Source organism: Rutidosis leptorrhynchoides, chromosome 1 (assembly GCF_046630445.1).
Source record: "Rutidosis leptorrhynchoides isolate AG116_Rl617_1_P2 chromosome 1, CSIRO_AGI_Rlap_v1, whole genome shotgun sequence".
Taxonomy (NCBI): Eukaryota; Viridiplantae; Streptophyta; class Magnoliopsida; order Asterales; family Asteraceae; genus Rutidosis; species Rutidosis leptorrhynchoides.
Window position 1 is genome coordinate 102,745,183 of NC_092333.1, and position 13,779 is coordinate 102,758,961.

Consider the following 13,779-nt stretch of genomic DNA (forward strand, 5'->3'; position numbering starts at 1 on the left):
AAACTTTTATGGAAGTTCACCTTTAACCTGGATGCTAGTTCAAAACATTTAAGAAGATTTTGAAGACTACGCGCATTCGCCCTACTACTCTCTCCCATAAACATGGTATCATCCGCATATTGTAGATGCGAGACATGAACTTTGGCCCCCTGACTTCAATACCCTTAAAAAGTCCCTTATCGGAGGCAGTTTTAGCAAGTATATTAAGCCCTGCTATGGCGAGAATAAATAGAAATGACGATAGTGGGTCGTCTTGCCTAACACCCCTTTCAAGCGAAACTTCTTTTGTTGGCTATCATTATACAAGAATGGAAATAGAAGTCATGGATAAACAAGTTCGGATCCACTTACACCATTTAGCACTAAACCCCATACATCTCATAACCTCCAATAAAAATTCCCAATTAATGCAATCAAAAGCCTTCTCAAAGACGACTTTGAAAATAAGACTTTTTTTCCTACTCGATCTAAGAAAATCTATACATTCATTAACAATTAATGCACCATTTAAAATAAACCTTCTTTTCATAAACGCACTTTGTTTCGGGCCCACAAGAGAGGGGATGACTTGTCGAAGACGATTGGAGAGTATTTTAGCAATTATTTTATAATAACTACTAATGAGACAAATGGGACGAAAATCATTAAGTACTTGCGGATCGTTTACTTTCAGGACAGGTGTAACAAATGAAGTATTGCAACCTTTAGATATCTCACCCTTGTCCCAAAACCAAACAACTGCTTCAATGAGATCAAACTTGATAAATTCCCAATATTTTTAAAACAAATTCAAGTTAAACCCGTGTGCACCCGGTGCTTTATTACCATCACAACCGAAAATAGTATCGTGAATTTCCTTTTCCTCGAATCTTTCTTCTATACTACTAGATTCAGAAGATGTTAAAACTGAGTATTCAAGGCCATCATCCAGGCTCGGCCTTTCATGGTCAGTTTCTTTAAACCGAATAGCAAAATGAGAAACAACCTCTTCTTTATATATTTCGGTGTATCTTTCCAAATACCATCAACTAATAACCCTCGAATCGTATTTTCATTGTTTCTCATACGCACAATCAAATGAAAAAACTTATTGTTTTCAACCCCTTTTAAAACCCTCTTGATTCGTGCCTTTTGATTTAGCATACTCGATTTGATTTTCTCTTTTTCGAACCAAAGTTTCCTTGAGTTTCTCCAATGCTCCAATTTAGATTCAGTTAGCATCTCAATTTTAGCCTTCAATTCAAGTTTCGGAGCAACTTAAATATGCATTTCAATTTCACCATCAATAGCATCAAATTTTCTACTCCATTCGCTAATCGCGTTTTTAACATTTATAAGTCTATTTCTAAACATACAATCTTTTATATTGATTACTGGTACCTCTTTGTCCCACACACTTTGTATAATACTCTTAAAATCATTTTTATCCAACCAAGCAAAAATTGAACAGTTTTGGACCGAATTTCCTCTCTTCATCTTTCAAAATAATGGCACAATGGTCCGAGAGATGTCGGTCCATAACACACGCTGTAAAGTCATGCCAAGGGTGAAGGAATTTTTCCGTCACAAGAAAATGTTCAAGTTTACTATATTTTAACCTGTCACCACTAACTCGAGTGAAGATACGTCCTGACTTTTGTATTTTAATCAAACAATTATCCGTAATGAATTCATCGAATCGCTTTGCCCTATACTCAATAAAATCACAATTAAATCTTTCAGCCTCATTCCTTACCTTATTAAAATCTCCGCATAGTACCCACACTTCATCTACATCTGAATCAATCAATTGAGATAAATCTGACCATAATTTTTGTTTCACATTGTCATCATGTGGCCCGTATACATTTAAAATATTGTAATTCAAACTCAAAACTACCCACTTCCCTTTAATCCCGATAACATAAATTAACCCGAATAACTAATTCTGCAGCAAATTGGTTTGTATCCCATACTAGCAGTTGCTCACCCACTTTACCCACCATTTCTTTCTGAATAAAGTCACAATCATCCAAACCCCAAATCTTACGAACCCAATTAACGTCCATAGACTTTAATTTAGTCTCTTTCAGAGCTATTATAAAAGGATTCTCTTTGTGTAGTAGACTTTTTAAATACCCTGATTTACCTTCCTTTGTCTCTAAACAGAATCCCCGTATATTAAAAGCAATGATCTTCATGGAAAACTAAATTTTACGAGAAAAAAACATAAAGGATACTTACTGAATGGAAGCTTTACGCCTCCATTTGAGACCTAATTTCTGGCCATAATCTCTTACTTCCTGCTATTGAATTGGGTCAGAGCAGTGCACGCTACCTGATTGATTTGTGTTTGGAATCGGAATAGCAACATTTGATATGCACGTTGTACACGTAGTATGCAAAGGCTGATTACTTTTTTTCTGAACCCTAGCTATTCTGAACACTATCATTATTGAAGGATACTTACTGGGCAGCCCATGGTGGGTGCGCGTGAAATTAGCCTGGTTTCCCGTGGAAACTGCCTGTGTTTTGCTTTGGCCGTGGAGAATGCCCATGTAACTGCTCTTTATGGCAGCCCATGTAGGGTCTTGGGTAGCCCGTGGTACTTGTCTGGCAGCCCGTGTAGGGTGGCATGGCAGCCCGTGTTTGGCTCAGTTCCGAGGTCGTAACTTGATTTTATCGTTTTCGCTAGAGATTCTTCGTTTTAAGTCAGTTTTCGGTGATTCTTCTTGCATTGTCTTTGTAATTACTAAACCTACAAAATAAAGCAAATAAATGCCTATTTCTTCAATAAAGTTTGGATCTTTATTATTTTTTGTCCTAATATCGAGCGTAAAAACATGTCTTTTTAGACGAAATCAACCTTCTAGCTTCATTACCCCTATTAATGGCTTTGAAGATTCTTATTTGTTTACCATCAAAGTTAATGTTATTACAGGATGACAGTAATTGATCTTCATCAGTAACATTTGTGAACCTAACAAAAGCAAAGTGTTGGTCGTTCCTAAAATGTTTTCCGGCCATATACATATCACGAACATCACCAAAGTTTTTGAAAGTCCTCCAAAGTTTCACAACGTTCCAATCGTCCGGGAAGTTGAAAACATGAAGGATATCAAATGGATTCCGAAGAGTCTTGTTAATCGATCTTGAAGTCTCATGTTGTAATCTACCTTTACCCTATTTATGCTCGAAATGTTGTTCCTCGCATTCTCTCTCAATTCTCTCTCACCTCTCATTCTCTCTCAATCTGCAGACTATATTATCTCCTGAAGGGGATAATAGTCTAGTACATACCGTATTTGAGGATCAAATATGAAAACTCTTGATGGCTATGAAGTTTGTTGATAGATAATGTCAAAATGCTCACCTTAATATTCATCCATACTGTTAAAGAGTGATAGAGTTGATAAACGATGTCGGAGATAATGGTGCTGACAGACAAATGCATGATTGCAACGTCTATATTGATTTTCGGAATGAAGAAAATTCATCTTGAGAACAAATATTGTGATAAATAGTCAATTATACAATTGTGTACCGTTAGAAAAAAGGAAATACACAGTAAGATAGTCTAGATATTTGGAAAAGTAAGTAGAAAGAAGAAAATAAATTGAACATTAAAAGAGAGGAGAGAGATAATCATATGTTCGGAATAGTATAAATTTTGGAGGATTTGTTAAATGAAATGACGTATTTTTGGTGGCTTTTAGTATATAAAGGGAATATAATTCATAAGATTTTCTCAGCTTTCATAAAGAGACACCGTTAGAAAATTTACTCATTATTTCACAATCAAATTATTTTAATTTTGTATCATTTTGTTTGTTTTTCACAAGCTCAGTGCAATTATATATACATATACTAAATGTGACGAATTCATTGGCACACATATAAATACCCCCAACTTTGGGGGTAATTTTGGTAATTCAGGTGTTTTTTTTTTCTTGCAAACTTTTTATTATTATTATTATATTTTACAACTTTTTTTTACTTCCTTTTTTTTTCTTTCCTTTTCATTCCTTTATTTATTAAACATTTAATTAATCAACCGTTGCCCACTTTTAAACCTTTAATTTACCGATCGTTAACTTTTTTCAAACGTTTATATACATATACTAAATGTGATGAGCTGTTCACTATTAACCATGGCACACATATAAATACCCCCAACTTTGGGGGTACTTTTGGAAATTCGGGCATTTCTTTTTTTTTTTTTTTTTTGCAAACTTTTTTTAGTATTAATTTTTCACAACTTTTTTCCAATTCCTTCTTTTCCTTTTCCTTTTCATTCCTTTACTTTTTAAACGTTTAATTAACCGACCGTTAAACCCCTTTTTAAACTTTTAATTTACCGACCGTTAACGTTTTTTTAAACGTTACATTAAACGACCGTTAACAGACCAAAACCGCCCCGCAACGAAGTTATTATTTTTAAAACCTTTTCAACTTCCTTTTTCCCCTTCCCTTTTTATTCCTTTATTTTCCAAACCTTTAATTAACCGACCGTTAAGCATTTTTTTAACGTTCAACTAACCGACCGTTAACTGATCAAAACTACCATGCAGCGAAGCACAGGCTCTTTATCCACGTTATAGCAAAAGTAGTAGTCTGTAATTCTACTTTTCATGTTGTAGGAAGTATAGTCTATGATCCCACCTTCTTATAGAGAACGTCAGAACAAAGATGATCTAACACCACACGTATTATTTACCAAAGAACATAAAGATTTAGTTGCACAAGGGGAAAAGTGGATGGAAGGAACTGCTAGTCAATGTATGGTGGTTGTTGCGCTTATTGCGCCTATAGTATGTACTGCAGCTTTTACAGTTCCCGGTGGATATAAACAAAGCAATGACAAGGACAATGGTATCCCTGTTTTTCATTCAAAAGCAACCTTTTTAATTTTTGTCATTGCAGATGCCATTTCTCTATTTACATCAGCAGCTTCAATCCTCATGTTTTTATCTATCCTCACTTCTCGTTATGTTGAACGTGATTTTTTAGAAACATTGCCTAAAAAACTAATGTTAGGTCTGTTAACTCTTTTTCTTTCAATAACTAACATGACTATTGCATTTAGTGTCAGTTTATTTGTACTTTACAAAAGTGGTTTGGTATGGGTGCCACTCGTTCTTAGCTTGCTTGCTGTGATGCTGGTCTTCCTGTTCGCTTGGCTGCAATATCCTTTATTAGCATATGTATGTATGTCTACATACAGTTCTAGAAACTTTTTAGACCTAAAATACTTGTTTTGTACGTTAAATCCCACAATATCATACCATTCCTAAAGGGTTTGTTTTCAAGATTTACTTCCTAGTTGTAACTAATTAATAACGGATTAACATGTAAGATATTCAAAAAAGATAATTCTTGGTTCTGGTTTTCACCTCTAACTACAGAAAAAAGGATTGACTATCAGGAATACTTTAGGCGGCGATTGGTTGGAACTTGGGTTGCCAGATTGATTTTGCTTGTTGCCGTGGATTTTCTCATCGGGTCCATGACGACGATCTTCCTGTTGGAGATCCAGTTTCACAGCCGGAGTGGGAACGGGCTTTTGCGGATGGAGTCTTTATTGTAGCGGCTCGTGAAGTTTTCTGGTTCGATGTTTTGTTTGGGAATGGTTTTTAAGTGCTTTCAAGTTTAGGATTTTATATTTTAGCCTTAGTTGTTTAGCTAGCCATGTTAATTGCTTACCGTGTTGGTGGTTTGGTTAGGCGTTTTGTTTGGTTTAAGTTGCTAGTTTTTCGTTTTATTTGCGGTTGTATTATGCTAGTTTTTTGATTTCTGATGATTAGGTTTGTAGCTTATTGATCTTCAAATATGCTATTTATAATATTGTTTTTCTAAAAAAATCAGGAATTATTCACTGTAATGTGTAATTAGACGTGGGTTTTTATAATAGATTGATATTTAAAGTGCAAGTAATGTCACTGAATTTATTAGCATCTTCCATACGCTAGGGTGGCATGCCTCTTTTAGGGGAGGTCAGGATTTCGATCTCCGTTAACTACATATTAACCCACAATTTCATCCCTGCCATGAAGTTCCATCCATGACACAATTTTCACATCACGTTGAGGGTAAAGGGGAGGAGCTTTTACCGTCCATGCTCCGTATGAGATTGGTGCGGGTTTCTTTCTGGGCACGCAGTTGGAGGCGGGTATAACTATGTAGGAGATAAACGCGTGAGTGGTTAAGTCCGGGAAGTTATCCTAAAAAAACACCTACAATGTGTAAAATTGATTTAAAAATAAATAAATTTGTAAATAATTAATTATTAATTAAAATTAATAATATTGGTACGTACCCCAAACACGAAGGGGGCGGTGCAACTGGGACCAGCCCAACAATATCGGGCCTACACGTACCTAAGAACTTGCTCCCACGTTTGGACAAATAATCATGCATAAACAACTTATACTTATAGCACCAACACTTGTACCTTTTTTTTTTTTTTTTTTTTGTATTTCCATATAAACAAAAAGGTCCCACTACAATCTCCCTTCCTTTACAAATTTCAATACGTTTTCAAAACTCTTTCTTTGACACGTTATCTGAACTCGCTAGGTTTCCGGCTACCGTTTTCCGTTCATCGCCGTTGCTACTTCAAATCACTCGTTTATCTTTCCGATTCTCATATTAACCTTTCTCAATGTCGGTGAGTGTTACGATCAATCCTACTGATTCATTTCGTACGATTCGTTTTATTATTGAATTTATATAGATATGTATATGTATTAGCTAAATTACTTTCTGAAAGCATGTGAAAATACCTCAATCTAGTTTATCTAGCTTAAAATTAGTCATGATTTGTTTTTTTAACAGCTCAATTTGTATTATGCATTTGCAATGTGTGTGATATTAGTCGTACGTGTTTATTTTGTTAATTTGTTGCTGTAATGGATTTATGATTATTGTACTGATTTAGTTCTTGTGATTTGTAATCTGTTGAATCTGTGTAGATCTGTTTTAGCTAACTATTTGTTAAAAGTATGTGAGCGCTTGATATTTGTTGACAAAGTCAATACTATTTGAGACTTGAGATGCTGATAATAGGTGTAGTCTAGATGAGAAAGTAATCTTCATCTTTAGTATATGTATAAATCTTATATTAAGAGATCATGATGACTTGGTGAGTGTTACTGGTACCTTTTGATATGTGCTGAATCGTTTTTATGATTCATAATGTTTGAGTGAATTTGAATTTGTCTGTTGTTGCTAAATAGTTTCAAGCCATGTGAAAACACTTAGTTTAGCTGAGTCCAATTGTTGAGAGCTTGAAATTAAGTATGGTTAAATACTTAAACATATACCTAATCTATGTAAGAAACCTATGATACTTGGGATAGTTGTTAGAAATTTGAATTTATTACGTGTTATTAATGTATTACTATTACATATCTTACAATAAGTGAGGTTATTATTTGGAATCGAAGAATTAAGAATGTATCAAGATCATTATTACTCTAGTATATAGTTGACAAAGAAGTGGATTAATTCTCTTAGCTCAAATAGTTATGCGTTTGGATCAATTTCGTTGAGGATTTTGGTACATCTCTGTGTTGTCTACTTGAACACCCTTTGGAACTTTCACCCTAATTGAACAAAAGTGATGACCATGAGAAGATGATTCTAGAAAAATGGATGATTTAAACAATTAAGAAGCTGATACAAAATTAGTAGATGATAACAAGACAAATTTGAAGTTAATCATCAATTAGGGAAAACAACAGAAATTTGATGGCTTGTGTTATTTGGGATGGAGGGGAAATATTGTTTAATGTACAGTAAGGGCAACCTGCCTTTGTGTGGGCCTGAAATGAATATTGGATACCGTAGCTGAAAATTATTACCGTTGGATTTGGATATATGAACCTTTTTGATGTTATTGTAACATATCTTGTTGGTATAAATGTCACAGTTTCAAGTTTTCAACTTTGTAAGTGGCCAATAGTATGCCTAGTGGTTGCTTGACACTTGTTTAGAGTTTGGAAGTAGTTCAACGAAGTAGGAAATCGTTGGAATGTCTTGATCAAATAATAAGTTTACAATGATTTCGACATTTGGTTAAGTTTCTATGCTTGAATTTGAACAAAATACCTCGTACTCTTGTAGGCTTGAACAACTTTGTCGCAAATGGTTTTGTTTAAGGGTTTCTTGTCACGTATTCTGAGATATGGTGTGTATTTATCTTGTTTTATGTTATAGAACCGAAGGTTCATGAAAGAACAAGACAATGATCAACTGGTATTGAGTTTTTGTATTCTAGTTTGGGCAATTTTCTTGGCGATTGTCATTAGTTCATTAGAATCCTGACACAAGTACATTATTACTTTTGTTAACATAGTTGCGTTGTATGGACTTTCATGACAGATATCCAACAAATAGAGTCTAAATTTTGCTTTGGAATAAACCATAAAAACATGATTGTATTTAAGTTATCTATGTTTACATGACACTATAAAGTATAAATTTGTTTCCTTGAAGTTCCTTTACATACTTGCGTTACCAAATGTATGTCATAAAATTTGAGTCGTTGGATCACATATAATGTATTTACTATAGTATCTGAAAATATATAACTGAAAATATTAATTAAATGTGGCTTACTTACAGCTAATGCTATTTACCATTTCTGCAGCCAAAAACCGTTAAAGTTAGTAATCTTTCAACAAAGGCTTCTCTGCGTGACGTAAGGGAGTTTTTTTCATTTTCTGGTGACATTGTATATGTTGAGGTGCAAAGGTCAGTATGCAATGTGATTTCCATCTTTCCAAGTTTCTTCTTATTTGATATTAACGCTAACTGTAATATTGATTTTTAGTAATGACGATAGTTCCCAAAACGCATTTGTCACCTTCACAGATCTACAAGGGGCAGAGACTGCCGTTCTTCTTTCTGTAAGTAACTTTTATCTTGTTTTTATTATCAAAGCAATTGAAAGCTGTTGGACGTAATTAGTAGTTAGTGTTGGTTGTAGTTAGTAATTAATATAATTTCCTGGAATATCTTGTAGTGTGAATAGTAGTTTGTTCCCCACGTTGTATAGGTAGTCTGTTTGTATCAATAGGGATGATATGTGACTGAATAAAAGATCCGGAGTATAAAAGAAAACCAGTTTGAACCTTTAACTTGTAAGTTGTAACATGGTATCAAAGGCACACCCAACAAAACCCTAAACTCCCTTTGCCGGAATTCCGTTCTCCGGCGGCGGCCCTGCCCGGAATCCTATCTGCAGCCGTCCCGGTGTAACCCTAGCCACTTGTTCCTTCCAGTTTTGTTCCTGTTTAGTTGTTTATTTGCTGTCATGCTTCTGATGTGCATCCACTTCTATTATCCTCACCTGAAAACCTATCTACTGCCGGAATACTCACCGGAAACTGTTCAGCGGTTGGAATCTTGTTTCTGCCATCAGATTTTCATCCTGAAGTTTCCCTTGTAAAAAATCTAATATGTTTTTCAGCTTTATGGCCAGTTTTGACATCGTCGGAACCCTAACCTTTTCGGCACCGACTTCACCCGAACCTTAAAATCTACCTCCTGATTTCAGCCGTCAATGCCATTTTGTTTTTTCTTGATTCTTAATTCAAGATCCCTGATTCTTCCTTATTGCATATCTAGATATCGATCCTGTCTTGGTTTCCTGTTCATGTTCATGTCCTGTTCAAGATTTTAGGTCTTGAAACCTGATCCAGTTGCTAATCTCTGATTTGGAACTCGTTATTGACCTGGTTCATGTTTTTGAATCTCGTTTAGTTTCTCGTTTTACTAACGTTCCCAAATTCTATTCCTGCATTCTAACCTTGTTTCAGTCTTGTACCCGTTTGAGACTAAGTTCTCGATTCATGCTCCTATGTGGTTCCTTGATCCAGGTTCCAATTCTGTTCGAGTTTAATTTGAATTCGTAAACCAGATTCTGTCCAGAAGACTACTATTCCCAGTTTTTCTGATCTGGTCTTTATTTCCAGTCCCTGCCTTGTTTGCCAGATGATGTTGCATTCAAGACCCGTTTCCAATTGATTATCAAAATTTTCCTTCTCAAAAGCATCTAATCAGGATAATGATGTGATGTCTGCATTACACAGTTTGCTAACTGATTTTAGTCTTATGTAAATTTTCAGCTACATAATTTATTCTGAATTTCACATTGGATCTCTATCACTTCTCTATTTTTATTTACATCCGATAGGCTCACCAGAAACTTATTTTTTCACATTTTTGGATGTGCTAATGATTTGTGCCTTGCTACATTGTGTAAAATATCAGGGAGCAACAATAGTTGATACAACTGTCACTGTAACTTTAGCACCTGACTACCAGCTTCCACCAGAAGCCACATCAGCTCCTCCCGTAAGAATATTATTTTATGTTTATATTCTTATTCATATTATGTTATAATAAATAAATTAACTAATAATCAAGGTTGCAAAAGACGCGAGACGGGGTCGAGACGGTCGGGTCCTAAAAGGGTCGAGACGGGGTCGAGACGGAGGTCTAGACGGATGTTGACTAACGTTGACTTTTAAATAACTATGTTATATATTATATATATATATATTGTACATTACATTATTCCAAACATAAGCATTTCACACATGTTTAAATACTTCAACATTTCAAACATAAAAAAAGAAACCCTAAGTAATAGCACAACGTTTAATATTAAAAAAAAAAAAACAAAAAAAACTTGAAAAAAATCAGAAAAACCCGTTTTTTCCCGTCTCGGACCGTGTTTGACCGTCTTTTGACCGTTTTTGGCCGATTTCCGTTTTTTCAAACGTTTTATGTATAAACGGGACGGGGCACTCCAAAATCCGTCTACACCCCCGTCTACACCCCCGTTTTTTCCGTTTTTTACAACACTGCTAATAATATAAAATTTGTTATAGCCACCTGAGAATGAATCTGCTCTACGTAAGGCTGAGGATGTTGTGAGCAGCATGTTTGCCAAGGGTTTTGTCCTGGGTAAAGATGCTGTTAGTAAAGCCAAATCCTTCGACGAGAAACACGGTTTGACATCTACAGCATCAGCTAAAGTTGCTGACTTGGACAAGAAACTTGGATTTACTGAAAAGGTCAGCACAGGGACGTCCATAGTCAATGAAAAAGTCAAAGAAGTTGACCAGAAGCTTCAGGTTTCAGAGAAAGCCAAATCAGCAATTGCAGCTGCTGAACAAACAGTAACTAATGCTGGATCTGCCATTATGAAAAACAGGTACGTTTTAACTAGCGCTACATGGGTAACAGGCGCTTTTAACAAAGTAGCCAAAGCCGCCTCTGAAGTTGGCCAACAAACTAAAGAGAAAGTGGTTAGAGCTGAAGATGAAAACAAACAAAAAATGGTGGACGATTTTGCTCAAGTTCATTTGTCCGAGTCTCCCAAAGACTCGGGTCCCACCGAACCTCCTTCCAAGCCTGCACCGGTACAAGGGTTGATTCTCTAGACCAATTTCCGCTGTACATATATTTATCAAGTATTGATATTTCGGTTCAAAGATCGTGTTTGGCTGTTTCGAACTTCATGTAATTTGGTAATTCTTTCGATGTGAACCCGTGTTATGCACTCTTGACTCCATGTTTTAGTAAGATGTTGAGTGATGCTTATGTGAACTATTTTTATCTGTTAAACTTTCATAACACTATTATACTAGTACATGCTAAGTTATGGGTTTTGAGAAACGCACTTTGGAGGAACCAAAATACATCCTTTTATCCTTAGACAGTTTAGCATATTATTTATCATTATCCGACTTTGTTAAACTCTACTTGTATATTGTTTAAGAATAAATAAATGATTGTTTACATCTCACCTCTTTCTTTTTATGTCTTACATTCCTGAGATTGTGAAATTGATGTATTGATGTATGGTTTTTATATCGAAACACGAATAATAAACTTTCCACTATAACATCCCCAGATGACAAAACCTCATTGATAGTCATTGAATCCAAAAGACAACCTCAGACAAACCAAAACCAAATAACACCATGGTTTTTAGAAGTACATTGGCAAAAAAAAAAGGACTTTGAAACAAAAAATCACGTGCTTTTGTCATAGTAGAAAATTTTGATACTTGGATGTGTCATGTTTTGTTATTAAACACAAAATATAAGAAGAAAACAAAAACTCTATATATTCTTATATGTAAAAGATATGATCTCTTTATGATCCCCATGTTCACTAATGGCTCCACCCGTGAGTTTTAGGGGACCATGCACATTAAACCTTACATTCTACGTTCCAAAATTCAACTTTGATAAAGGACAACCACCTTCAACGAACATCAGCCATACCTATAGCCTATAGCTAATAGGCATATAGTGAAGGATCCATCATAGCAATACAGATAATTGTCAATGATCAAGCATAGATTTGATCAAAAGGGTTCAGTCTATAAGTTCACCTAGTAAACTTGGGTCAATGACCCTTTAACGGAAACTACCGTTTATTGATTTCACTTAAAAATCATTACTTTGTAATAGTCTTAAATTGTATTTGATAAAACTGAATGATTTAGTGCTGAATGATTTATAATATGAATGATTTAAAGGTGTAAATGAAGTTAGTTTCGAATAACAATAACCTATTTAATAATCATTTTAAATTAACAATAAAAATGATATAAAATTAGTTTTGTAACCATTTGAACAAATAAAAAAAAGAGAAAATTGTACAGTTGGTCCCTGTGGTTTACATGAAATGGGGTGTTTGGTCCTTGAACTTCATTTTCGGGGTTGTTGGTCCCTGTGATTTTCAAAACACGCGTGGTTGGTCCCTGTCAGGGACCAACAACGCCGAAAATGAAAGTTCAAAACAGGTGTAGTTGGTCCCTGTCAGGGACCAACCACACGTGTTTTGAAAATCACAGGGACCAACAACCCCGAAAATGAAGTTCAGGGACCAAACACCCCATTTCATGTAAACCACATGGACCAACCGCGTAATTTTCTCTAAAAAAAATAATATAGGTGTAAAAATAATATGTGCAGGTGTGTTATATGCGAGAGCCTACAACAATGATATGTTACGATTCTATGAGGCTCATGAGAAAATTCATGGTTTTTCAGGAATGCTCAGAACTCAGAAGCATAGATTGTATGCATTGGGCATGGGGAAAATTACCTGTTGCATGGAAAGGTCAATTTATTCGAAACGATCACAAAGTTCTAACTATTATGCTTGAAGCCGTAGCCAAATATGATAACTGGATTTGTCATGCTTTCTTTGGAGTTGCAGGTTCGAATAACAACTTAAACGTGTTGAACGATAGTAATCTCTTCAACTCAATGCTTAATGAGGAAATTGAAGACATACATTTTACTGCAAACGGTGTTGAGTACAAAAAAAGATATTATCTATCTGACGAAATTTACCCAGGTGGTCATCATTTGTTAAGGCGTTTTCAAGTGCAAATGATGAAAAACGTACTTTTCGAAGAAACAAGCAGGGGCAGGTGATCAAGCATAAAATAGTCCAAGGGGTTCGGTCTATGCAAGATCAACAAATAAGGGAGATTGACATATATTACAATAACTGGCAAAGGCTTAAAACATCAATGCTTCAAAACAAGTCATTTATTTAATTTTTTTTTTTTTTTTGAAAGACAATAAAATTATATTAATAAGTAAAACTAGCAAGATGCTAGGAAATACAAACTCGAATTCAAAATACAAAATCACACGATTCACGACATCAAACTCGAATCAAACACGAATCGACTACCACATAAGTCTAAACACGATAGAACATACAAATCTAAACACGAGTAGATCTACCCACGACAAGATCCGG

The 13,779-nt window shown here is 35.1% G+C and overlaps 3 protein-coding genes across 3 annotated transcripts; all 3 read left to right on the forward strand.

Moving 5' to 3' along the window:
* The first annotated feature begins 4,631 nt into the window (after positions 1-4,631).
* On the forward strand, positions 4,632-5,616 carry LOC139887818 (ankyrin repeat-containing protein NPR4-like). The gene is made up of 2 exons (XM_071870872.1): positions 4,632-5,183; positions 5,416-5,616. The coding sequence occupies exons 1-2, from the start codon at positions 4,632-4,634 to the stop codon at positions 5,614-5,616; spliced, it is 753 nt and encodes a 250-aa protein (XP_071726973.1).
* An 890-nt stretch (positions 5,617-6,506) lies between these two features.
* LOC139863712 (binding partner of ACD11 1-like) lies at positions 6,507-11,788 on the forward strand. The gene is made up of 5 exons (XM_071852318.1): positions 6,507-6,646; positions 8,630-8,733; positions 8,813-8,888; positions 10,255-10,338; positions 10,878-11,788. Exons 1-5 carry the CDS (start codon positions 6,641-6,643, stop codon positions 11,430-11,432), a joined length of 825 nt encoding a protein of 274 aa, XP_071708419.1. The 5' UTR covers positions 6,507-6,640; the 3' UTR covers positions 11,433-11,788.
* A 1,216-nt stretch (positions 11,789-13,004) lies between these two features.
* Positions 13,005-13,445, forward strand: LOC139887826 (uncharacterized). Its single transcript, XM_071870878.1, has one exon. It carries the CDS (start codon positions 13,005-13,007, stop codon positions 13,443-13,445), a length of 441 nt encoding a protein of 146 aa, XP_071726979.1.
* Positions 13,446-13,779: the final 334 nt, after the last annotated feature.

Excerpts from the sequence above, each read along its gene's own strand:
- LOC139887818 (XM_071870872.1), top strand. The coding sequence starts at position 4,632 with ATGATCCCACCTTCTTATAGAGAACGTCAGAACAAAGATGATCTAACA. Across the intron at positions 5,184-5,415 it reads AATATCCTTTATTAGCATAT|GCGGCGATTGGTTGGAACTT; the intron begins GTATGTATGTCT and ends GGAATACTTTAG.
- LOC139863712 (XM_071852318.1), top strand. Across the intron at positions 8,734-8,812 it reads GTATATGTTGAGGTGCAAAG|TAATGACGATAGTTCCCAAA; the intron begins GTCAGTATGCAA and ends ATTGATTTTTAG. Across the intron at positions 8,889-10,254 it reads AGACTGCCGTTCTTCTTTCT|GGAGCAACAATAGTTGATAC; the intron begins GTAAGTAACTTT and ends GTAAAATATCAG.
- LOC139887826 (XM_071870878.1), top strand. The coding sequence starts at position 13,005 with ATGATATGTTACGATTCTATGAGGCTCATGAGAAAATTCATGGTTTTT.